The 25,133-nt window shown below is 49.5% G+C and overlaps 5 protein-coding genes across 5 annotated transcripts; 3 read left to right on the top strand and 2 right to left on the bottom strand.

Annotated features, from left to right (window-relative positions):
* The first annotated feature begins 4,867 nt into the window (after nt 1-4,867).
* LOC131573100 (histone H3) lies at nt 4,868-5,333 on the top strand. Its single transcript, XM_058826698.1, has one exon. It carries the CDS (start codon nt 4,923-4,925, stop codon nt 5,331-5,333), a length of 411 nt encoding a protein of 136 aa, XP_058682681.1. The 5' UTR covers nt 4,868-4,922.
* Nucleotides 5,334-7,474: 2,141 nt separating this feature from the next.
* LOC131573092 (histone H2B 5) lies at nt 7,475-8,040 on the bottom strand. Its single transcript, XM_058826689.1, has one exon. The coding sequence runs from the start codon at nt 7,985-7,987 to the stop codon at nt 7,607-7,609; it is 381 nt and encodes a 126-aa protein (XP_058682672.1). The 5' UTR covers nt 7,988-8,040; the 3' UTR covers nt 7,475-7,606.
* A 280-nt stretch (nt 8,041-8,320) lies between these two features.
* Nucleotides 8,321-8,710, top strand: LOC131573087 (histone H2A-IV). Its single transcript, XM_058826683.1, has one exon. The coding sequence runs from the start codon at nt 8,321-8,323 to the stop codon at nt 8,708-8,710; it is 390 nt and encodes a 129-aa protein (XP_058682666.1).
* Nucleotides 8,711-8,877: 167 nt separating this feature from the next.
* On the bottom strand, nt 8,878-9,861 carry LOC131573075 (histone H1.11L-like). Its single transcript, XM_058826669.1, has one exon. It carries the CDS (start codon nt 9,850-9,852, stop codon nt 9,226-9,228), a length of 627 nt encoding a protein of 208 aa, XP_058682652.1. The 5' UTR covers nt 9,853-9,861; the 3' UTR covers nt 8,878-9,225.
* Nucleotides 9,862-19,484: 9,623 nt separating this feature from the next.
* LOC131573694 (apolipoprotein L domain-containing protein 1-like) lies at nt 19,485-24,210 on the top strand. The gene is made up of 2 exons (XM_058827892.1): nt 19,485-19,622; nt 21,745-24,210. The coding sequence occupies exon 2, from the start codon at nt 21,750-21,752 to the stop codon at nt 22,485-22,487; it is 738 nt and encodes a 245-aa protein (XP_058683875.1). The 5' UTR covers nt 19,485-19,622; nt 21,745-21,749; the 3' UTR covers nt 22,488-24,210.
* The last annotated feature ends 923 nt before the right edge of the window (nt 24,211-25,133 follow it).

Genomic DNA, 25,133 nt, shown 5'->3' with positions numbered 1-25,133 from the left:
TTTTCATTTGTGCCTTCTGGTGGTGATCCCAGCTGTTACTGTCTTTTTACATGGAACTTAGTTTTTTTTCCCCATGCAAAAATATCTTAACCATCGGTGCCTATAAAGGAGAAGACTTTAACAGACAATCAGTGGCAGAGACATGACCCATCTGCAAAAATCCATCAAGAAGAATGTTTAAATTTAGATAATTTTCATCTCAAAAAAAGAAAAAAAAAAGCACTTCATACTGTCACTGAGAAGAAGAATTTTCTCCCCATCCTATGCCAAGGTATTTTCACCTTAAGAGACTGCATGAAACTGCTCTTGGAAAGCTAAAGATAACACAGACAATCTATTAGTGATAATTGATTGTTGGAGTCAGAGGCACAGAGTGTGCTCTTATCTCTGATACCTGGCTCTGACATCCAAGAAAGCACTGACTTTCTTGTAACACCTTGAAAACAACTGTTAAAGTTAAATAGAAAAACTAAGAGTGTAAGTGTGTAGATTAGAAAGTTTTCTTAAGTCACTGTGTGAAAGAGTTGAAGTTTGGATTTTAAATAGTTTAGAGAACAGAAGAAAAGATGGAGGATTTAGGGTGTTGTCTCTTGTCCTTTCTTCTTCATCTTCTTCTTCTAGAGGTTTTTGAGTAGTAGTGGGTGATTGGGTAGAGAGTGACTCTGTGCAGCACACAGGTGTTGGGTCATTGGGTCACTAAGAAAAATAATTTACTTGGCATCTGTTAATTGGGTAAACAGACATATAAAAGACCTTGAAGAAAATCTTTTTTAGCCATTTTTCACCCTTCTATCTTAGTGCACATGGCTCCTTGTACCTTGTATATATGTAATATAGATAAAAGAAGAATAAACAATGAAGTCTGAACAAGAGAAAACTGCCTCTCTCTCATCAATCTCAGTCCAAGGGGAAAAAGAACCCAACCATGAATGTCCTGTCAAGACAACTGATATGTTGATTAGGAGATGTTTGGCTTCATGGCCAAATCTATGCAGAGGTGAGGCGCTGACAGAAGGGGACGGGGTGGAATGTGCTCCTAAGCCTGCCTGTCCTCTCGCTGGGAGGAGGCTCTGGGCTGTGGAAAGGAACAGCACCTGGATTCCCTGTTGCTGCCTGCAGAGACTCCTCCGTGCCTCAAGGAGCGGAGCAACACAAAGAGCTCCGTGCTGTCCCTTCAGTGCGGGCTGTGCCGGAGGTTCCCTCCCGCTCTGGCCTCACATCTCTCCCATGGCTGTGCGAGTGCATGGGGCCCGAAGCTGCAGCTGCAGCCACCACAGAGAGGAGATGGACCAGCCCAGGAAAATGTAGATGGTGAAGGCAGGTGATGAGCAAGCAGATTGACAGTCAGGATCTACTGGGAGTCGGCTCTGAGCCTGACCACCACAGGTTCCCTTAAACGATTTCTCTTTTTGTGGCTGTTTCTCGTATGTATCATGCTCCACACATTTGGGCAGTGACAAACAGAGAGACAGGAAGGATCTTCCATACAGGATAGGACACTGCATTTATTTCAGCAGTTCCCACACTTAGAAAACTTCCACACACAATCACTTCTCACCCAACACCCAGAGAAGACAGAGACTTAGTACCAAGAGGAAAAGCATGGTCAGGTTTGCTGTCAGCCCCACAGCTGTCCCACCTGGACAGGATGGGCTAACCAGGGTGCAGCGGCTGGGGAAAGGAGCTTCTCCAGGACACGAGTGCACCTGTGGGACTGTGTACAGCTCCTCTGTTTCCACACACACCTCGGAACCCGTTAAGTGTTAATTTGGGTGCCGTAAGAATGACAGTTTGAGGGCTTCCTGCAGAGATTTAAGAAACAGAAAGTAAGTAACCCTCTCAAAACCGATACTTCTAGAAAGGAATATCCACACAAGACAAATAAGAATTCATCAAGGGAAGGTGTGTGGAATTAACATCCAGTCACTAAGCCGGGCAGGAGTGGAGAGAAGCTGGGAGGCGGCTGCAGGCAGAGCACTGGGGCCAGGGCAGAACAAGCCATGGCTTTGGGCAGAGCACTATTGCCAAGCTCCTGATTGCACTGGGCACCTCTGTGACCAGCTCTTCTTCCCAAGGCTGGCCTGGGGAGGGTCTGACCGCCCAGTGAACCTCAGGCAAGGAGGGCAGGGAGGGCAGCACCATGCTTGGAAAATGGGAACACGGAAATGCAGGAGACTTTCAGCTCTCGCTGTGCTGTTGCAGCTTGTGCAAGGTCAACTGAAGAAACACGGAATGAAACTGGCAAATCATGGCCTAGCAACTTGCACAGCACGTTCACTCCCACATCAAGAGGTGAGAGAAGACCTGATGCCTCTTTCCAAGTGCTCGGGAGTCCCAACACGGGGTACTTATTTCGGTGACCTCTTCACAGCTCATTGATGTGTTTCAGTACTCTGCTTTGTTCAGCACTCACATCCTCCACTTTCTAAAAGTTCCATAACATGCTTACCATTAAATGATATGCAAACATGCACACAGCATGTGTCTAACATACACATAGCTCTATGATCCGGAAGAAGACAGCGCACCCTGAAAAACAAATTAGATTTATACTCCCTGGCACCAGCATCATCGGGCACCCCCCAGACATACACGTTGCTCCTCGCCGCTGGTGCACACATCGCTCTGTGTATGGGGCTGCCATCGCTCTGCACCTCCCGAAACACTGCTCTCCTCCCAATGACATGGGCATCGTCCCGCTGCTCCCACACACACAACACTGCCCGCCAATTTACACACGTATCGCTTGGTTCCCCTAGGAAAGCACATCGCTCTGCACTGCTTTACAAACCGATCGTTCTGCTCCCGACGATGCATGCAGCTCATGACATCCTGTGTCTCTGAGCCGCCCTGCGCCGTCCTCCCCACACACCCCCCAGCCGCTGCCAAAGCACATTGCTCAGCGCCCTCAATCCACGTTAGCCTCGTGTCCTGACCCACAGAGCCCTCCGCATGCCGACACATGCATCGCTCTGCTCCCTGCGACATACAGTACCTCCTGAGGCCAGCAAAGACACGGATGGTTCTGCACCAGCTGACAAACATTGTTCAGCGCCTGATAGCGCATCCTTTTGGTCTTCCCCGACAGAGGGATCATTCTGATCCCCGAAGAACGGGCACAGCACTCTGCTGCTTCCCTCTACACGCGTCACTGTGCACCGGCTGACACACACTTCAGTCAGGGCCCCATGGGGCACGGATGTCTCCTCTCCTGATGACACATGTATCGTTCAGCTCATCAAACAGCAAGCAGCTTGCTTTGCCCTTCCCTGACACACACGCATCTCGGCACCCACGGAGGACACACACATCGCCTCACCCCTGCCTTCTCTGTTCCATGTGAAAAATGTTGCGTTTTGATACCCAGGAAACACAAATAGCCACGTACGCAGATCTGGGGTGACGGCGACTACATCTCTTTATAGCTCACAAGAACTCTCATTACTCAGCAGCCCCATCTCCTAAACCGCCCCACACCCGAACGGAGCATGTAGCTGGCAAGGGAAAACAATATCTGTCTCTGAGGATAACAAGGCTCTCACCAAATATATCACATATAAATAAGATGCTTCTGCACCCTGTGCAAGACCTCCAGGATCATCTTTTCAACAAGAGAGCTGATGCTATGCTGATCTGTATTTTGCTGTCCCGTTTGGATTTTTTTGGTTTTTTTTTTTGGAAAAGAGAGGTTACAGTATGAAAGCATTGTAAACTGTAAGGAAAGCGGGACGTGCACTGTTTGCAGTAAAAAGATCTGTTCTACATCTGCTTCAACTAAGAAGGGAACGCTTGTAATTTTCTTAAAAAAACCTGGGAGCCCAATTTTGGTGTATGCCCAGTTTGGGGGCCACGGGTTAGACGAGCAATTGCTGCTGTTGGTCTCAAAACGGCCTAAACAACTCTGTTCCTGACTGCTAGTATATGCTGTTTCCCCGTTGAGCTACGCAAATGGATGACAGTGTGAATCAGAGAGCACAGGCGGTTCCAACAACTCTGGGCTCTTATTTTTCAGTTATTCTGGAAAGGCTCTGAGATGGATACCCTCACTCCTTCCCCCCCATCAGTATGCTCTTTCCTGCCCGAACTGCACAGTCCTACACAGGCCGCTAGCATCGAGCACAGGGTCCCAAGCGTGCCTCTTTCCCGGCTTTCGTCCGCTCCCCCACCGTCTCTGTCCCCGCTCCGCAAAGACTCAGCCGCCGAGCAGCGGGCGGCGCTGGGGGCGGGCGGGCAGGGCCGGGGCCGCTGCCGCGCTCGGTTCGACCTGAGTGAGGACTGCGCGGAGCCTCCCCGCGGGCGGGCCCGGCCGCCTCACGCGTCTCCCGCCGCGCCGCTGATTGGTGCCGCTCGCGCCTCGCAGCCCGCGCTTCACCGAGACGCGCCCCCCCCACAGACGCGCCGCTGCCACCGGGCCGGGGCGGCAGCCGGGCAAGCTGGGCCGGGCCGGGCAAAAGTCGGCCGCCGCCTGCGCCTTCCGCCTTTCTGCCGCCGCCCTCGACCGAACGCGGCTGCCGAGCGGGAAGAGGCCGCGAGCCCTCGGGGAAGGAGGCGGCCGGCGGCGGCGGCGACAGCTTTAGCCAGCGGTGCCGAGGCCGGGCCGGGACGCGGCAGGAGCGGCTTTGCAAAGAAAGAGGGCTCGGGCAGCGGGAGCGCGCCGTAGCGCTCGCTGCGGTGCCGCCGCCCCTCCCCCGCCTGGCAAGGGGCTGCGGGAAGGGGCCGGGCCGGGGCGAGCACGGGGCGCGTTTCCCGGCCCGGAGGCGGGGCCTTTTCCCGGGCTCGAGCGAAGCGTCCAATGGCAGGCGGGCGGTGCCGCGCGGGCGGCCAATGGGAGCGGGCGGCGGGTTATAAATGTCGGGGGCGCGGGGCCGCTGGCGCAGTGTGCGGTGTGTTGTGGGCGATCGGCTTTGTGCTGGGGCTGGGCCATGGCGCGCACGAAGCAGACAGCGCGTAAGTCGACGGGCGGGAAGGCGCCCCGCAAGCAGCTGGCCACCAAGGCTGCCCGCAAGAGCGCGCCGGCCACGGGCGGCGTCAAGAAGCCGCACCGCTACCGGCCCGGCACGGTGGCGCTGCGCGAGATCCGGCGCTACCAGAAGTCGACGGAGCTGCTGATCCGCAAGCTGCCCTTCCAGCGCCTGGTGCGCGAGATCGCGCAGGACTTCAAGACGGACCTGCGCTTCCAGAGCTCGGCTGTCATGGCGCTGCAGGAGGCCAGCGAGGCCTACCTGGTGGGGCTCTTCGAGGACACCAACCTGTGCGCCATCCACGCCAAGCGCGTCACCATCATGCCCAAGGACATCCAGCTGGCCCGCCGCATCCGCGGCGAGCGCGCCTGAAGAGTCCTGCCGCAGCTCTCTAGACCCAAAGGCTCTTTTAAGAGCCACCACACGTACAGTTAAAGGAGCTGTAGCGCTGCTTTAAACGCCGGTTCACGAGGCTTGGAGGATGAGGGGGAAAGTTCAAAGTTTGCAGTGGGTTATTTCAAGCAGTTGTGTTGCAGTCATGTAAGCTGCATTATCAGAGTTGGTAAAACTTCCTGTAAATATGTTCTGAGTACAACACAACTGCAGTGAACATCGGGAAGTTTTAGATCATAAATTCTGGGACAACCTCAGATCATTCGTGCTGCCTTTACACTTGGCAGCTCTGTCGTTAGGCAATTTCAGAGATCTAACTGTTTTGCCATTAGTGTATAATATACATAACGGTTTTTCCCTATGATCAACCATGTGTGTGAGGAACTCTACAGCTCAACTCAATGTGCATGTACTGGCTTTAAAACACCCTTTACACTCAGGATGCTGACAACACACTGCCCGGATTTACCTCCAGACTCTCCTCCCCCACCCAAAACCATTCCACTTCCACGACAGTGCTACAGCTCCTTTAATTGTGCGTGTAGTGGCTCTTAAAAGAGCCTTTGGGTCCGTGTGAGTTGCCTTCGTACCTGGCCGGGAAGGGCTGCGGCAGGAGACTCTTCAAGCGCGCTCGCCGCGGATGCGGCGGGCCAGCTGGATGTCCTTGGGCATGATGGTGACGCGCTTGGCGTGGATGGCGCACAGGTTGGTGTCCTCGAAGAGCCCCACCAGGTAGGCCTCGCTGGCCTCCTGCAGCGCCATGACAGCCGAGCTCTGGAAGCGCAGGTCCGTCTTGAAGTCCTGCGCGATCTCGCGCACCAGGCGCTGGAAGGGCAGCTTGCGGATCAGCAGCTCCGTCGACTTCTGGTAGCGCCGGATCTCGCGCAGCGCCACCGTGCCGGGCCGGTAGCGGTGCGGCTTCTTGACGCCGCCCGTGGCCGGCGCGCTCTTGCGGGCAGCCTTGGTGGCCAGCTGCTTGCGGGGCGCCTTCCCGCCCGTCGACTTACGCGCTGTCTGCTTCGTGCGCGCCATGGCCCAGCCCCAGCACAAAGCCGATCGCCCACAACACACCGCACACTGCGCCAGCGGCCCCGCGCCCCCGACATTTATAACCCGCCGCCCGCTCCCATTGGCCGCCCGCGCGGCACCGCCCGCCTGCCATTGGACGCTTCGCTCGAGCCCGGGAAAAGGCCCCGCCTCCGGGCCGGGAAACGCGCCCCGTGCTCGCCCCGGCCCGGCCCCTTCCCGCAGCCCCTTGCCAGGCGGGGGAGGGGCGGCGGCACCGCAGCGAGCGCTACGGCGCGCTCCCGCTGCCCGAGCCCTCTTTCTTTGCAAAGCCGCTCCTGCCGCGTCCCGGCCCGGCCTCGGCACCGCTGGCTAAAGCTGTCGCCGCCGCCGCCGGCCGCCTCCTTCCCCGAGGGCTCGCGGCCCCTTCCCGCTCGGCAGCCGCGTTCGGTCGAGGGCGGCGGCAGAAAGGCGGAAGGCGCAGGCGGCGGCCGACTTTTGCCCGGCCCGGCCCAGCTTGCCCGGCTGCCGCCCCGGCCCGGTGGCAGCGGCGCGTCTGTGGGGGGGGCGCGTCTCGGTGAAGCGCGGGCTGCGAGGCGCGAGCGGCACCAATCAGAGGCGCGGCGGGAGGCGCGTGAGGCGGCCGGGCCCGCCCGCGGGGAGGCTCCGCGCAGTCCTCACTCAGGTCGGACCGAGCGCGGCAGCGGCCCCGGCCCTGCCCGCCCGCCCCCAGCGCCGCCCGCTGCTCGGCGGCTGAGTCTGTGCGGAGCGGGGACAGAGAGGTAAATGAAACCCGCGAAAATGCGACCCTGGGCACGCTGTGCTTGGCCCTGGATGTGATAGGACTACGGAGGTCGTAGGTAAGAACGTATGTTCTTCAGCTGCTTAAATTGAGCGACTACCGACATTTATTTGTTGTGTAACCCGCCGCCTCCGTACTGCACATACACTAAAATAGACTAATAGTTTAATAAAGGGGTAATGAACGTCCTCGGGAATCGTTGAAGGAGATGCAGGACATAACCGTTTACTGCAAACACTGTAAAACCGGCTTTCACTGACATTTACAGCACCATTACACCGCAGCTACACATTTCCCCCCCCCCCCCCCCCCCCCCAAGCCCCCTTCCGAAAACAAACGGGACAGGTAAACACTCGCATCAGCATCAGCTCTTTTGCTGAAAAGGTGGGTGGCTCTTAAAAGAGCCTTTGGGTTGTAAATATCAGGTGAAGGACGCAGCAAGCGCCTACTTGGAGCTGGTGTACTTGGTGACAGCCTTGGTGCCCTCGGACACGGCGTGCTTGGCCAGCTCGCCGGGCAGCAGCAGCCGCACGGCCGTCTGGATCTCCCGCGACGTGATGGTGGAGCGCTTGTTGTAGTGCGCCAGGCGCGACGCCTCGCCGGCGATGCGCTCGAAGATGTCGTTGACGAAGGAGTTCATGATGCCCATGGCCTTGGACGAGATGCCCGTGTCGGGGTGCACCTGCTTCAGCACCTTGTACACGTAGATGGAGTAGCTCTCCTTGCGGCTCTTACGTCGTTTCTTGTCGCCTTTCTTCTGCGTCTTGGTCACCGCCTTCTTGGAGCCCTTCTTGGGCGCGGGGGCGGACTTGGCCGGCTCAGGCATGGCAGCGAACGCTCTCAAAGCAACTGCAACAACGACTTCTCGGACAGAGAACTGACGATCCTTCTGAGCGCCCGCAGTTATAGGGCGGTTATGCAAATTAGGGTTTCCCGCGTGCTAAACTATTATTGGCTGAGGCCAGATATTGCAGCGATAGCGCTACGGCGTGCACCGCCATTGGTCAAATCTAGATCCGCGTAGCTATTGGCTGCTTCAGTCACGTTCTTGTCTTAGCCAATCGAAAGTCGTGCCTTCCGCTGAAAAGGTATATAAGGCTGAGCTCGGAAGTTGGGTGTATTGTTTGCGGCTCCCAACGTGAGCTTTTGAGTTGCAGCGATGTCCGGGCGCGGGAAGCAGGGCGGGAAGGCGCGCGCCAAGGCCAAGTCGCGCTCGTCGCGGGCCGGGCTGCAGTTCCCCGTGGGCCGCGTGCACCGGTTGCTGCGCAAGGGCAACTACGCGGAGCGCGTGGGCGCCGGCGCCCCGGTGTACCTGGCGGCCGTGCTGGAGTACCTGACGGCCGAGATCCTGGAGCTGGCGGGCAACGCGGCCCGCGACAACAAGAAGACGCGCATCATCCCCCGCCACCTGCAGCTCGCCATCCGCAACGACGAGGAGCTCAACAAGCTGCTGGGCAAGGTGACTATCGCGCAGGGCGGCGTGCTGCCCAATATCCAGGCCGTGCTGCTGCCCAAGAAGACCGACAGCCACAAGGCTAAAGCCAAGTGAGCACCAAAGAACAGGCTGCAGGCTTTCACCAAGATAAACCCAAAGGCTCTTTTAAGAGCCACCTACAATTTCAAAAAAAGAGCTTAGATTTCATTAAGGTGACAAAAACCCACGAGTTTTTAAAACATTTGGCTAACGTTTTAATAAGCTATTTGAGACGGAGCTCCGTGCACACAGATCACCAGTCTCACACCGCCTTCCTTCACTCTAGGGCGGGGCTGAAGCGGTCCCAGGAAGGAGCTCAGCCCTTCCGCAACCAATCCCTGCGCCTTGTGAGCATTTTGAAAGCCACCAAGGGGCTGCTCCCCTCCCCTACCAATTCAAGCGCCCCTCGAGCTGTTCCCGGACTCCACAGCACACTGACGAGCAGTCAGCCGTTCTCCCACGCACGTCCCTGCTTAAACCGCCCCCAAACAGCGGCAGCCACAGCATTTCAGCTCGTTTAAGAAAACGTGGGTGGCTCTTAACAGAGCCGTTTGGTTTAACTGCGGAGCAAGACTTCCTCAGGGAGGGGCTTATTTCTTCTTGGGCGCTGCCTTCTTCGCTTTGGCAGCTTTCGGCTTGGCTGACTTCGGCTTCACCACTTTTGCTTTAGCCGGGCTCTTTGCTGCTACCACCGCTTTCTTGGGCTTGACAGCCCTTGTCACCTTCTTGGGACTCTTGGCCGCTTTCCTGGCTGCCGGCTTAACTTTCTTGGGGCTCTTCTTAGCTGTCACCGCCTTCCTGGCAGTGCTGGCAGGCTTCTTAGCCGCCGGCTTCTTGGGCTTGGTTGCTGCAGTTTTTTCCTTCATAGGAGCCTTTTCCTTCACTTCCCCGGGTTTCTTGCTGAGGCGGAAGGAGCCGGAGGCGCCGGTGCCCTTGGTCTGCACCAGGGTGCCCTTGCTGATGAGGCTCTTGAGCCCCAGCTTGATGCGGCTGTTGTTCTTCTCCACATCGTAGCCGCCGGCGGCCAGCGCCTTCTTGAGCGCGGCGAGGGAGAGCCCCTTGCGCTCCTTGGAGGCGGACACGGCCTTGGTGATGAGCTCGGTGACGCTGGGCCCCGCGGGCTTGCGGGCTTTGGAGCCGCTCGCCGCCTTCTTCGGCTTCTTGGCGGCGGCCTTGGCGGCGGGAGCTTTGGCTGGGGCCGGGGCGCTCTCGGCCATGGCAGCTCGGGCGGCAGCGGCAGCCCCTCCGCGCCCCCTTTTATAGACGCGCGGCGGGCGCGGATTTGCTCCGCCCCTGCTCCGCTCCCCGCCCTGTTTTTCGTTCGGGTAGAATGGAATGGGTTTTTATCTGTCACGAAATCGTCATTTTTCTACACCTGTGAGGCCGCGTGAGCGGCTGTTTTTCACCTGTTGGTGTCTTGTCGCGAAAAGAGTTGTGTTTGAGTGGCTAGGGGACAAGAAATCCCGAGTTCTGCCACCCAACGGACCTCGAAAATTTATTTCGTAAATTAGAAATTCTCCTTTAAAGTTAAGTGAGCCAGAAAACTTAGTATTAATCTCCAGAGGGTCGATGTTACCTTAGACAAGAAAGCAAACAGACTCCCATTTTTTTAAATAAAACGGTTTCAAAGAGACTGAGGTAATACAAAGCTGTGCTGTGGCTTCTCCTACCGAGGTTTATATCTCTGGCTACTCTGAAAGACTCAGGCATATTTTTCTCCTGTACTTCCAAACATAAAGTTTCCAGGCGTTCCACACTTCTATGCATGAAGTGTTAGACAGCATATAATTTATCCCTCTCAGAATGGGCTGCCCTCTTTGAAACACTTTCCTATTGTTAACTCAGTGAAAGGCACCCCAATATCAGTGGAAAAATTTGGGACCTAAAGACCAAAGATTAAAAAGTTTGTGTTAGACCACAGAGCTTCATGAAAGTCTCTGGTGCATAAACAGACCACACTATAAGTAAATTACACAGTGCTAAATCTGTAACATCCATTCATATCACTTATGAACATGGGGAAAAAAAATTGACAGAGCTTGAGTCTGCAAGGGATGTGAGAGCACCGTTCTAATCATATTTTTGATCTGTAGCTGGAAAGAAAAATACAATTTTTGCTCACTGTTCTTTTGTTGTGTGACAGATCATGTCACAGCAGTTTCTGTACATAAAAGCTTTGGCTGCAGCACAAAGTGAGGCAAAGCTCTTGGTGGACCAGAGGTCATTACTCTAGTCACGCTCAAACTTATTTGATACATGTAGTAGTACATATTTCCCTGCAATGCAGACATAAAAAAGAACAGATAGGAAGGATCCTTACTTGGAGGAATTCTCCTTCCCTCCCTCTTATGCATTTACCCTCACAATTACAGTTAGCTTTGCTACCTCAGCTTGGAAGAGGGGAAAGCAAGAACAGCAGGATCTCAATGGTACTCCAGGCTGTCAGTCTCTGCATGCACTGTCAGTATGGACAGAGATCTCTGGTAGAGTAACAAGAATCTGCCAGCAAATCCTACAGAACAATTTATTTTTTGCAGGTGCTATCAATGTGAGCCAGCTCAGACTGCAAGAGATCAGATCTGAAAGCCCCTTAGAGCACTTCCCAGACAGCATGGAAAGTATAGATTACTATAACCAGTAACAAACGTCAATTAACTTGCAAAAATATATAGTAATACAAACCAAACTTAGTGCCTGCTGGCCAAGTAAAAAAAAAAAAAGCAAAATCAGTGTAGCTTTCCAATTACTGTATGTACTTTTCAATTATTGCACATCCCTTTTGTGATATTTGGCTCTAGGGAACAAAGCTGAGCACCCACCATAGATAACATTACAAGTCCTAGGAAGAGGACCTTACAAAGGTCCAGTGTTCAGCTGTTTGTACTCATACTGAGGAAAATTCTTCTTGAACTCTTTCTCCTATTCTTCCCCTTCTTTATGGCTTTTCTGCATGAACACCTAACTGCACTGCATTTCACATTACCATGACTTTCCCAAATATGTGAAGCCCATCTCTGTTTTGGAGATAGGAGAACTGAGAGACACAATTCTTAAAAATACAGTTGCTTGGATCCTCCTATTTTAGTCTGATTCATGTTTTCTACTCTTCTTCTGAGGCTCAGCTATAAGTGTTAATTCTCAGCATTTCCTGTCAGCAGAAAAAATGGTTCAGAGATGATTCATCTAATTTCATACAGAAAAAAAGCAAAACCAAACGCCAAAACACGTTCAAAATGCAATGAATTCCTCTACTCATTTTAACTTTCAACTTGGCACAAACCTCAGCTCCCTGCCATACACACACACAGAGGCAAGGCCGAGAAATCAGTCTGCAGGTGGGATCAGGATCAGGCCTGGAGAGGGGCTTTGGGCTCAGCCCCAGCTCCAGGCATTGGGTGCCTCCCTGGGGCAATGGGACCATGGCCAGGTTGTGGGGAACTTGAGACTGGCCCTATTTCTGTGTTGCTGTGGGGCTGATGGCTCCAGGGTGGCTGGAATGGGCTCCTGGGATCAGAACAGGGTTGGGGGAGCCCCAGGAAATGTTGGGCAGGGACAGGCAGAGCTGGTGGTGCCTTGACAGTACCCCTCCTTGGTGAAGCAGGAACTGTAAAAGACTCTCAAAGCTACTGGTTCAGCAGCTCTCTAGGTCCAGACAACAGGGAGCATTTTGGCCAAGCTGCATGCAGGTGTTTAATTACAGTCCTAGTGGAAAGAGAAGCAGATTTCAGTTATAACGAAACTCTACTGCCACTTGTACTTAACAGTGACATCGGATGTAGTCACCAGGTTTAGGTACAGGATGGCTGGAAATAAACAGTTCCTGCACCTCACTTTGGTGATTCCCAACTATTTTGCCATCAAACACATAAAAATGTGGGAATGGCTTGGCTGACCTTTTATAGGGCCCAGATCAGTCAGTTGCATCTGAAATACCCTTTCACCTTCATTTCAGCACCCTCACAAGGAAATCTCAAAATGCTTTGGACTAAGAGCAGCCAGCTTCAGTTTCCAAAAGGTTCTTCTAAAATAATAGCATTTCCATCTCATGCAACAGTCACAAAACCCAAAGGGGATGGTAGAAAGAGCAGTTTGTTCCACCTTTCAGCTGCTATCTGGAGAAAATCCCTTCCCACAGTTTTGGTTTGAGTGGCAATGTACAACCCTCCCTACCAGCTCCTGATGGGGACTCACATCTTTTCCCATCCCACTCTGAACCACAACATTCACACCACTTGAGCAGATTTATTTCCTCTGAGGCAGCTGGTCTTAAACTTCTGGCTGACCGCAGCCCTTGGGGTTCACCTGCTCCCCATTGATGCCCACCCTGGTCAAGCAGAGAACAACAACCTGCAACTCTCCCACTTTCTGCAGAGAAGCTGAGCTTCTGCAGGAAGATGAGATACCACCTCATAAAAACAAGCTCTGTGGCTCAGAAGAGGTGGTCAAGAATCCTTGAGGGGAGGAGGTTGGCCCCTGTCAACCTGGAGGGTGAGGATTGAAGATGACATTCCCTGCACTTTTCTGAGCAGACGTTGGGATGCAGAGCCGGCAGAGGAAAGGAGCAATTTGAACAGATGTCCAGCAGCTGAAATGCTGCCCTGAGCTAAGAGCAAAAACAGCTGCTGGTATCACTGCACCTGTGGAGACAGGGGAACCATGAATTTGGGCAAGCAGACATCTTCAGAGAAGAGCTAGAGGAGGAGGAATCAGTGGGTTGTTTTGCCACCTTATTTTTCAACATATGTAAGGTCTGTTATATAAAGTGCTTAGTTGTGGGATCCCGAATATATCCGTGTCTCTTGCTCCTTTTCCACTAACTCTTCTGGCAGTTTTGAACTGATGAACAGATTCCAATATGTTTTTTTTTTTAAATTACCTGCATTAAGCAATATTATTTCCATATTACTGACATCTATTCAAATGAGGATTCCTATGACAGCTGTCCAATCACTTCCATATTAATAATCTAAAAAAAACAAACCAAAAAACCAAAAAAACAAACAAACAAGAAAAAATCACACACAAAAAAAAAAAAAGGATAAAAAAAAACCCCAGCATCTTGTACCAGAAGCCTTACAAGGGAAAGAATTTTTTTGGCTTACAGAAACCTTTTATTTTCCAAGAAATAGAAAGAGAAGTATGGAGTATGATATACCCTTAAACATGGGAAAGTCTCAACCACCAATCTTGAAAAGGGCCAGAACAAGGGAATTTAAAATCATGACCTGATCAGTATTGTAAAAGCTGTGTCAGGTCAGAGAATAGCTTCAGGAAGCAAACACTCATCTGAAACTAAGGCCACCTACATTCACTGTTTGCTCTACCCAGGAGGCAATGAGAAAACTATTGGCTTCCTCCCTGCCTCTGTTTCCCTGCATATCAGGTGAGAACAGGAACCTCCAAAGTTCTTGAAAATGCTGTAGAACAGCAAGGAAGTGAATTGTCTGTATCTCCATGTCGAAATTCAGAGGTCCTGGATCCAAACTGATGTGAATTTTGAGTATACATCAGGAAATGCATCAGCCACCGTATGCTTCCCAAAATATAAAAGGTGGTAAGAAGTAGGGAGCCTGATTATTAATGCCTACTTGCAATCTACTGTGCTGTGGAGGAAAAGATTCCTACTGGGGAGCAGGTTTTAGGGAAAGACACTACTGTTTTCTAGACTCCCTCATGACCCATCACTGTGGGAAGACCCGCACAGAATGACTGAAGGAAATGTTTCAGGTGCAATGACTGGTGTCCACTAAAGCTGAAGGAAGAAGGATGCTCATTTTCAGACATCACTGTAAAGAGGCACAAAGTACAGCAATGCGTTTGCTTTTTGAAGTCAAATACAGTTCCCTGACTGCACCAGATTCAGGTAGGGGCTGACAGGAAGAGAACATATTCACCCTTTCTGCCCACTTCCAGTTCTCCAAGTCTGCAGATCTGCTTCCAGAGTGAAAACATTTTTCTAGACCTATACCAGCTCACTGCAAAATGCTGTCATCTGATCCAAACAATCACTAGATGTCTGATGTGCTGCAAATAAAAAAATATTACCCAGCCTAGAGGGGAGCCCTAGGACACTGCAAGAGATATTAGTCAAAATCTGATCTTGGTATCAAGAATGCAATTTGTCCTTAAAGGCAGAGTTCACAAACACTCTTGAAAGCAGGTTTGTCAAATACAGAAACTTGATTAATGATGGAATAAAGGCCATCCCAACAGCCATACATCTCCTGCTGAACACTGAGTTAAGTATGGACGCAAGCAGTGGTACCTGTATGACAAACATTTGGGAGGTACAGAAGGCCACACTGCATGCTCATAGCCAATGTCCATTTCTCTTTGGATCTAGATGAGATCCATCCCTCTCGTGCAACTGTTCTATAGTGTTCCCAAGTCTGGCTGATGTCATCAGGATCAGAAGGTACCTTAAAAATCCATGGGTGAGAAGGGCCTGTTATCAGAGGGGGCAGGCAGGGATGCACCACTGCCACATGCAGCATCTCCTGCTCACACTGCAGGACAGCAAGGGCTGCTTTAAGGGACCATCTCTGGCCCAGAGCAGTGTCTGTGGGACAGGATATTTGAAACTGGAACATAAACCTAGCAAACCTGTCCAACCTAGAGAGCCATGGAACGAGGCAGGAAAGGGATAAAGAATTGCTGTCTATAATTTGTCACATATTACAGAGCAGGTACCTGGAAGAGATGGACCGAACAAACTTTTGGGGATGCCTCTTTCTTTTCCTGGCTCTAGAGGGAGCTTCAGAGTGTGAATAAACTGACTGCATGTGAGAGGGCTGAAATTAGGTTAGATGCATCTCTATCTGAAGTTCAAGATAATAGTTTTTAGCTTTTTCTAGACTTCTTTAGGCCTCCATGTCTCTGTCATGTTTCTGTTGTGCCAGATGAGAGGGTTAGTCAATGTAATGACAGCCGCTTTTGAGGTTCCTAGGCAACCTCAGCCAGAATTTGACAAAGCAGTCAAGATTTCAAAGACACTGACTTGAAAGTTTCACAAAAATAAGTAGATTTTGTAGGTGAGAAGAATCCAGACTCCTTTATTTCAAGAGAAATGTTGCCTTGTGGACTCAGCCACCAAGTCCATTGGAAAAGAGACAAAAGAAGCCAGGTTACCTAATTTCTGCTTTGTACCAACCTAACAGGTTTCTTTACAGTTCTGGAAATATGTTAACAATTCTCTATTTTCTATAGTCCTGGAGGGGATGGGTAGCTAGACCACTCTGGTGTGGTGCTGCTGCTGCCACTGCTAAGATGGTGAACAGAGAAAAGTCCTCCAGCAGTTCTGGTCTCAGCAGAACCTGCGTGTGGCTGCACTGAATTATATCAGCTGTGCCACATCCTGGAGGCTCATGGGCTGAGTGGGGAGCTGCTCCTTTGCGCATCAGAGTCTAACACCACACAGCCTGCACTGAAACATGTAATTATAGCTGGAAAATGGCAGCGTAAGCTGGTCTGTTTAAATACATCGCAGAAATTCATTCTCTGCATCCAAACAAATGCTTGATCTCTGCAAACGCTGCTAACAGCGTTTTGACAAGGCAATTAAGGATGGTATTTTTGTTACATGGATGCTGCCTCACAAAGCAGGCACAGTCAGTGTGCCTGACTAATTTTCCGCTTAAATGGAACTAACAAGAGGTGTTCTCATCCCATAGGCTTTCCTGTTCCCCCCCACCCTGCTCTGCTTTCTTCAAACCCAGCTGAAGTCCCACATAGACCAGAGCCCAGAGCAGCCTGTCGTATTCTGGAATGCTTAAAACAAATTAATTTGGATCTACTGGTAAGATAACTAAGAGCTGATGCGGCCATTTGGCTCCAATTTGCTTTGTTTGTTTTAGTTTTGGCCACTTCTAGTTTCCACTGATTCTGAATTAATATTTTGCTTTGAAAAGTTAAGATTTGTCTTTGTTACAATTGAAAAAGAAAATAACAGAAAAAGAGACAGCTTTTAGCTCCAGGGTCCAGTAATTAAGGTTGAAAGTAATAAGCATGGCAGAAATCTCCTGTTAAAAAGACAGTATATAAAGTGCAAATTTACTCAAATTTTCTCAGTTATTTGATCAAAACAATGATAGTTAAGGAACTGTGTATTTGAAACTCCAGCTTCAAATGTTACACATTTGCATTCAAAAGTTACATCACAGTAGCTGCAGACAGCTTCAGGTCAAAGACTTCTGCCATTTATCCCTTCTGCTGGAGAGACCAGGAGCATAAAGAGCAGTCCTTTCTGCCAAAATCCACCGCAAGGAAGAGAGCTGAGGCAATAAAACATCCTTCCTTCCCTTTTCTGGTCACCTGCTACCACGGAGTGCCCTCAGGCATTTCAAGAGGATGTGGCTAGATGGGAAAGGGTGGAGCAGAAGTATCATTTTTGGCCAGGGCCATTGTGGAACACCTGCCGTGCCCTTTCCACCATCAAGCCCCAGGTCACCAGCAAAGAGGCAGCAGCAGCAGCAGAGGAGTTGGGTGAAAGTGTACAGCAGGCAGCATGGTCAGGCCTCCACCAGCTTGCAGAACTGCCCAGTGAGGGTCAGATCTACCCACACACCTGGAGAGCCCCGATAAGCTAAGATTCACTCCAAGCAGGCTCCTGGAACCTACTCGGTGACCCCGCAGACGTACTTACATCTGGGCAAGTGCACTAATGGCACTAGAAGCCCTTCAGTTCTTGGCAGGTGCTGAGAGAAGATACTTTTCTCCCATCCAGCTCCCATCTGCTCACCTTTGCTGGAGCAGGTCTTTCTGATTATCAGTGGGAGAGAAGACCAGCACTCTCACCAGAGGGATGTTTGTGGGAGCGCCAGCAGGGACAAGAACAGATAGCAAAATGCTGCGGTAGGGCCACTCCCTAGGAAACAATGTTTCTTTTTATAATACACATCTCTTTTCTAAAATCACATTGACATCTGTTGTTTCTCGTGTGAATTCCATGCTTTCTGGATATGCACCTTATTACAGGGGTGGATTATGGGGAAACATTCTCTTTAAATGGTGAAGGAGACCACAGATGATTCCTGTGAGAAACCATCCTTGGGTGAGACCAACATCTTGAGTGAAGTGCAGATCTTTCAGCGGGCATGAAAGCCTGTGAGGGAATAGTCTACGAAAAATTAATTATCTTCTGCCCCCAATCAGGTCCTCGCCCACAGACTGAGCATTGCAGGGGTTTCTGACAATATTTTGCAGTATATTGAAAGAGAACTGGGAAAGGAAGGAGAGCATCCAAAACTATGTCATCATCTTAAGCTCATTCTAGACCCTTTTTTTCATTTTCTTTGTTATTTAATTTTTCCCAAAACTCACTGTCCTAACAAGGACATATCTGCAGGCACAAATTCTAACACAGATGCAGTTGCATGGAAAAAAAGTGCCCTATTCTATTTGTGAGTGTGAGAAAAGAACTCTATCAACTGCATACCCTTGCCAAGGCAGATGGTCTCCAATTCAAGCCTACGCTTGCTAAAACAAAGGGAAGGGCTGAAGTACAGTTTCCTTCAGTGTCAAAGCTCACCTTCCTGTTAACGTGCAGTATGTACAAATTGTAACAGACCTGGACTGCATCTTCAAAATGGTGTCTTCTCTTTCCATGTCTGTGCCAGGCTGAAATAACTCTTCCATGCTATTTATTTTTTCATTCATGTTTCATCTCCTGTAGGTCCACCCCTGAAAAAGCATTTGACATACTATTTCACACCTATTTTAACATAATTGAATACTAAGTTGCCACTGAAATGCATAACCCTAGCCTTCTCCTCTCCTTGCTTGCTGCTTCTCAGTCTTGGCCCTTTTTACGGTCAGCTCCAGCAATTGTGTGGCTACACATCCCACAAATTCAACAGGAAAGCCTCACCACTCAGTGACAGCTAGATAGCTTTCAGATTAGATAAGCCAGGGGCAAAATCAGAGCTTCCCTGTCAACAAATAGTCCTGAAGAGTAAGAATCCACCTAACAAGAAAGTAGATGCTCCATCTTCAAGCACAGTTGTTCAAAAGAAATGTCCCCAGGACCACAGGCCCTGTGTCAATAAAGACACACACCATTTTGGACTACCACTGAGTGCCATCAAAAGAGTTATTTTTCCTGGCCCCATCAAAAGAATCTTTCTTTGATTAAAACTGGCCCTGGCTCAGCATGGAAGGCAGTGCCAGGAGTGGCACTTAGGCTGTTCCTCCCCAACACCTTCATCACTTCTTCCCTCTGGCCACATCTGTATGGCAGAACTGCCAGGTAACAACAGGCAGCAAAACAGGGGATGGAAATGATCCTTTCTTTCTGCTTATTGATTGCTGGGCAGGCACTTCAGGAAAACAAGAGGGCTGTTTCTCAATCATTTTGGTGCCTACGCTTAAGATACAGAGTAAAACCACAGGGTGATCACTCCTTTTGCAGTATGTTTTTATGTACTGGGAAGGAGAAGGGATGGGAATTCAGAGCAATGATCTTGCTGTGGGGCTGCTTCCCTTTTATGGATTTTCCCCAAAGAGCTAGGATTTTAAAAGTACACTGGCCTTGAATGGAGGAGTTGGCTGGCTGATAGCTCCCCTGGCTCTGGATGTGTAGTGGAGGGAAACTTAAGTCATCAAGCAATTGGCTGCTCCAGCACAGAGTAAAGTCAGTTACTATTTCAGGGAAAGGAAAGGCAACTGCTCCCTGCAGGGAATGTCTGCACTACCTCAGAGCCAGGAATAGGTTGTGATTTTTAAACTTTTTTTTCACCCTACAATTCAGGAAAAGCGAACACACAATGTTCATTCGCAGGGATCGTTTCCTGAACTTGATGTGTGCTCACTGTCCCACAGGTCACTTTCCAATGTGTCACATCCTCCTGCACAAGGGAGAGCAGGAAATGGCAAACTCCCAGTATGAGGCAAAGCATTCCCATCGCAGCAATTGGTCCACAGGAGCTATAAATTGGTCTCCTCCAGAAACAGATCAAAATTTGTCTTCTGGGAGAGTGGCTGGAAACTGAAGGTAAGTTTAAACCAGTAATTTTTGGAGTGTCTCTGAGTACTCTATTAGGAAAGTGTTTGCAAGTTTTTGACTTATATATACCTTTATTGTTGGGGAGATTTTTCTCTAAGAGCATGGGTTGGATTTTTTCTTTCCTTTGTACTGGCATTAATCAATAGCAAAAGATTTGCAACACTACATGGCCTATGCTCTGTATTGAATGATTGTTCTCATAATTCAGTGAGAGTTGCTGTTATTACCTGAAACAGTTCTCAGCAACTAAATCTTCAGAACAAATTGTTAAGAGGCTACAGGAGTTGACACATTTAATGATCATCATATTGATCTGTTAAGTTATTGATGATATGCTCATTGTTCATTTCAATGCTGGTATCCATTTAGATTAGTGTTAGTCCTTTTGCTTCCAGCTTTATTTCTAATTATAGTGTAAAAATAATAGGACACAGCCTCCAGCTGAGAGAAGTACAATTTACCAAGTGATTCAAATGACCCAATGACACCAAGACAAACTGGGGGCATTTCTGAAGGGCATGGGGGGCGTCTTAAAGAATCTGTGTGAGATGGATCAGGACAAGCCAGCAGAAGGGGGAAACAATGCAGTGAGAATTATTTATGAATACACTTCCGGATAGAAAGACTATTTATGGTACAAAGTTTTCGCCTCCTAAAACATGAGGATTCTGCAGAATGAAGCCCCAAGTATCCTAACTACATAGTGTAACTTTATGAGGGACCAGGCACCTGCAGTTCCCACAGCACAGAAGGCTTAGAAGTGAAAAGGTGCCTGCAGCAATGAATAGTTTTATTCAGTTGGCTTAGTGGCAGGGTCTTTCTGCTACAGAGACTCCTTTTGGCTGTGAGGGCATTATGGACTCCAAACAGCTTCTCAGCCCTATGGCTGGACCTAGCTAGGTGCAGAGGCATCACAGCTGTGTGCACAATGCGGTGTTGTGAAGCACAGAAACCCTGCTTCCACCATACAATCAGCTACATCACTCCTGTTGACTCTGTTGCCTCAGGTTCCCTGTAAGCAGGGTTAGGGTTGCTGGCTTCCTTTGTAAAGCATTTTGTAGCCCTAGGGAAACCTGAAAAAGTTTATTTTTTTCTGCCCTTGTGGCAAAGAACAGAGACAGCAAACAGAGATTGCATAGCACAGAAACACTGAAGATTTATCTTCTAGAAGTGAAGGCTCTCCTGCTATCTTGCTGGGGGAGGTTTTCCAGAGCCAGCAGTTTCCAAGCCTTTTCTATTCACAGGCCTCTGTATTTCCCCTGTTTTCCCATCCACAAGGGAGTGCACACTAAAAATGGGCCTGCTTTTCTGATGTGCTCTTCACGACTCTTTTAAACAAGGTTTGTAGGCCTCCCTGCCGCTGTAACTGGGTATTTATGACCACAGGTTAACTAAGCACCACAGAACCATGGCTCCCACCTTTGCTCATACACTGACACCAGGTTACAATAGGAAAAAAAAAAATGCTGCAGGGCATTGAGTTGCTGAAGTTTAAAAGGCATTAATAAGTTCCTCACCTTCTATATGGAAAATCCAGACATAGATTCCACTCAGCAGTTTCCCTCTGTCCTCCTTTGAAAGGAAATCACCGCTAAACAAAAACCTGGGATGATGGCTTTCACCTACTTGGAGTCTGACCTTTCTTGTGAAAGATGTCCCTCTATATTGCAGATCCTCTGAATCCCATCACGGGGGAAACAGATTAATTCTGGCAGCATTGCTCTTCTGGGCACTGAGCCGCCTAATCTCAGGGGAATTTCTGTCCCCAGGGTTTGAAGAGACATTTTGTGTCTTCACAAAGATAATGCTAACAGCACCTCTGGCCCCAGCCCTCAGGATATTTCAGTCTTTGCAGGGATTAAGGAAAACATTTTAAAGTTTCTCTGTCTGAAAGTTACAATGGAATACATAATTAAATGTACACATTCATATGGGTATGTGTGTGTACGTGAGTGCGCACGTGTGTGCAGAAGGAAAACCTTTCTTGTAGCTGGGTGAAGCAACAAAAATTTGGCTGAATGCCATCCCTGAAATGGTGGTCCAGGATGAGCATGTCTCCCGGGAGGTTTTTGACATAAATCCCAACCCACACTTTTCTTTTTCTGGACAGAAGCCATGGAGAGGAACAGTGCTGCCTTTCCACCAACACCAGACCCCACGCACCACTTCCACGTAGCCCTGCTGGATCAGAGACAGAGGCTGCGTGGCCAAATTGCTCACCTTCACAAGGCAGCTCGTAAACTCAACAAGCTCCGCAAGAGGTCCCTGATTGCCAATGTCAGCGGGAGCACCCTGACCGCTGCAGGAGCAGTCACAGCCATCCTGGGGCTGTCCCTGAGCCCGGCAACGCTGGGAGCCTCTCTCCTGGCCTCGGCTGTGGGCCTGGGCCTGGCCACAGCTGGAGGGGCCGTCAGCATCACTTCCGACCTCTCCTTAGTGCTCTGCAATTCCCGGGAGGTGAGGAAGGTGCAGGAAATTGCAATGACTTGTCGGAAGCAGATGAGGGAAATACTCGGCTGCCTGGAGTTCCTTCGCCGGGGGCAGGGCCCAGGCGACCCCACGCTGCGCCAGTCAGAGAAGAGGGCATCCATCTCACTCTACAACTCCGTCTGCTTCATGGTCTTCTGTGGCTCCCACAGCTTCCTCGTGCCAGAATACACAAAGGAGGTCACCAAAGTAAGCCAGGCTGTGCTGAAGGCCAAAATCCAGAAGCTGGCTGACAACCTTGAGACCTGCACCAGGGCAATGGATGAGGTCTGTGATCTTCTTGAGTCCAGAACAGAGCTTTCTCCCTGTACAAGGAGACTCAGCTTGGGTGCTAAAACTGCTGCCGAGATCCTGAGACCATCCTGAAACAGTGTTTGGCCCTTATTAAAACTGGGTTTGGAGACATTACATTATTAACTGTAACCATTAGCACCGCTACCTGTTTATTACAGTTCACGGTGTTGATGCCATGAGGTGGACGTTCTGCAACCCCCTGTTTCCCCAGCCATCTCCACTGCTCTGCTTCCCCAAGGCAGCAAAAAGAAGTAGGTCAGGAGGCTGATGAAATACTTGATGCTGACTGAACTTGGTTAGTAAACAGCTTATGAATCTGTGTGAGGTACAGAGGCTGGAGTACCCTAAAAAAGCCAGCAGCTGCCAATTTCCAGTAGAGAATCCCATTACCAAGGTACATCTGGAAATGCTGTAGAAAGAAGCAGCTCCAGATATGACAGACTGTATGGATAGTTCACCATCGCAGGGTGAAAGAGCAGGGCCAGAATTTATCCCTTATGAAGAAACTTCTCCAGACTGAGAACTGTGATGTTTGTATTCTATTTATTTACATAGAATGATTTTAAGGTTATGATATTGTATTTAAGAGTGTATATATATACATATATACATACATACATACATATATATGTGTGTGTGTGTGTATTTTTTTTTTAAGGAGGCCTCTGTTCTAAAGGAAAGCTGTTGTTTTTTTAGAGTAAAAGCAAGTCTGAAGCACGTGAGAGCAAGTTACCTGTTATTTTGCTGTGAGGGAGGGCAAATCCCTGAAGGAAAAGGAAAGCACAACCTGAATGCTGGCAGTTGTAAAATAGGTGAAACACAGTCAAACAGTGACAATAGATCTTAGGAGCCAAAAGAGAGAGGAGAAGAAGAGTGACCCTGGGATCAGAGTCTGCCTCAGGGCACTGGTGGAAGGAAGCAGTTGTATCTCCTGCAGCAGGAAGGGAAGCGTAGGTTGGTGTTACTGGTCTAAGCCGGAGCCCCACTGTGATGGGAGCACCCCTGGGAGGTGGAGGTGCCACTGTCCATATAGTCAAGCAGCCTATGAGACCCACAGTGCATCATCTGTGAGGAGGGAGGCAGCACTCCTGGAAAGCTACACATACTCCTAGCAGTGCTTCCCAGGGAAGGCTCCATATTAGTGAAACATATGCGGGTACTAATACTCAGGAGGGGTAGAGAGGAGTAGGATGATTCAGTGGCAGAGCCCCTACACAGCAGGAGCAAGGACTGGGACCCTGTTTCAAGTGACTGTTCTGCTAAATACACCCTCTTTGGTTTTGAGCCATCAGTACCTCAGTTTCCTGTCTAAAAATGGGAATAGTAGCACTTCCCTACCTCACAAGGATGTTTCTGGGATCATCCCACTGAGAAGTGCCCAAGCATGGTGATGATGGGGATCATGTCTACCTGAAAGAGGTACAAGGAAGAGACCCTGAAACTAGCTTGAGGCGACTAGAAGAATTAATGCAGAGGTAACTCCCTCCACAAGCATGCCCCAGTGGATAAGGGAAACTTCCCTGTGCAGACACAAATCCAAATAATTGGGGAAATCTACTCTGAAATTCTGTAACACTTACCAGACTCTTAGGGAGGGCAACACTCCATTTCATAAAGCTTGAACCCTTGTCCTTTTTGTCTTTTCTTTCCACGATATCAACATTTGTGTTAATATGTTGTAGGAAGAATAAAAGCTCTGGTTCCCCAGAGTGGGACTCAAATGCTTTTGATATCCCTGCCTGTTTGACAGAAATTAACAAGTACACTGCTGATTCGAATAAATGAATATGAAGCACTTTTGTGTCAGTGTCTCTCTGCACACCTGGAGGTGACGTGCTGTACATATTGTCCATCCTGTCACATTATGCACCCTTTATGAAATAGCTGACATTATATCTGCACTAAAATTCATATGCTTGGGATGCTCTCACCCTGCCCCTGACAAGGAAGACTGAGCTGTAACATGCAGTAGAGCTAGGAACATATTTGTTTAAAAGCCAAGTTTAAAAGCCGTGGAGTGACAATTTCTAAATCCAGTATAATCTTCAGTATCCTGTACTGAAAAGCACAAAAAAGGAATTACTACTTAGAAGCTGTATATTTATTTTATTGTGCATGAATGCTAAAATGGCAGTTTAGGACAGGAAAAAACTTTAATTCAAATACATCTATTGACAATAGGGAATTACACAAACTGGAATTTCACCAGAATAGAATTGCTCCACCCTGCTCCCCACTGAAACAGCACCATATTATACAGGCAAGGAGTTCAATAAAGAACCACAAGCAGTGACTTCCTGCCACATCCCTGACTCCATTTCCTGAGGCATCCCAGTGACCCTTACAGGGGTTCATGTCTACGTGCTGGCCAGGCTTAACCTTTAGCACTAATGATATACAGCAAGCTGATGGCACAGACTGCTGTAATTTTTGAAACATAAGGTAACAATGAGCATCTACACAGGGGTTTTTGGGAGTTTTTTGTGTTTTTTTTTTTTAATTTATCATTGCTCCTAAGCACAGTGGGATGCAGCAGTTTCATTTTTTCATTCATTTCACTCCTGCCCATGAATTGTTCCAGGTTTCCTCTTCTTTTTGTCACGCAGAGAGTTCCTTTGTATTTCCTCTCACTTTCTTCATTGTTCTGGCAGCAGAGGAAATGCCACGCTTGGAATCCAGGGACAGATGCTGAAGTATATCAGCATTTCCACTGAGAGC

This window comes from Poecile atricapillus, chromosome Z, assembly GCF_030490865.1.
Source record: "Poecile atricapillus isolate bPoeAtr1 chromosome Z, bPoeAtr1.hap1, whole genome shotgun sequence".
NCBI lineage: Eukaryota > Metazoa > Chordata > Aves > Passeriformes > Paridae > Poecile > Poecile atricapillus.
This window is presented reverse-complemented; position numbering and strand designations above follow the sequence as displayed.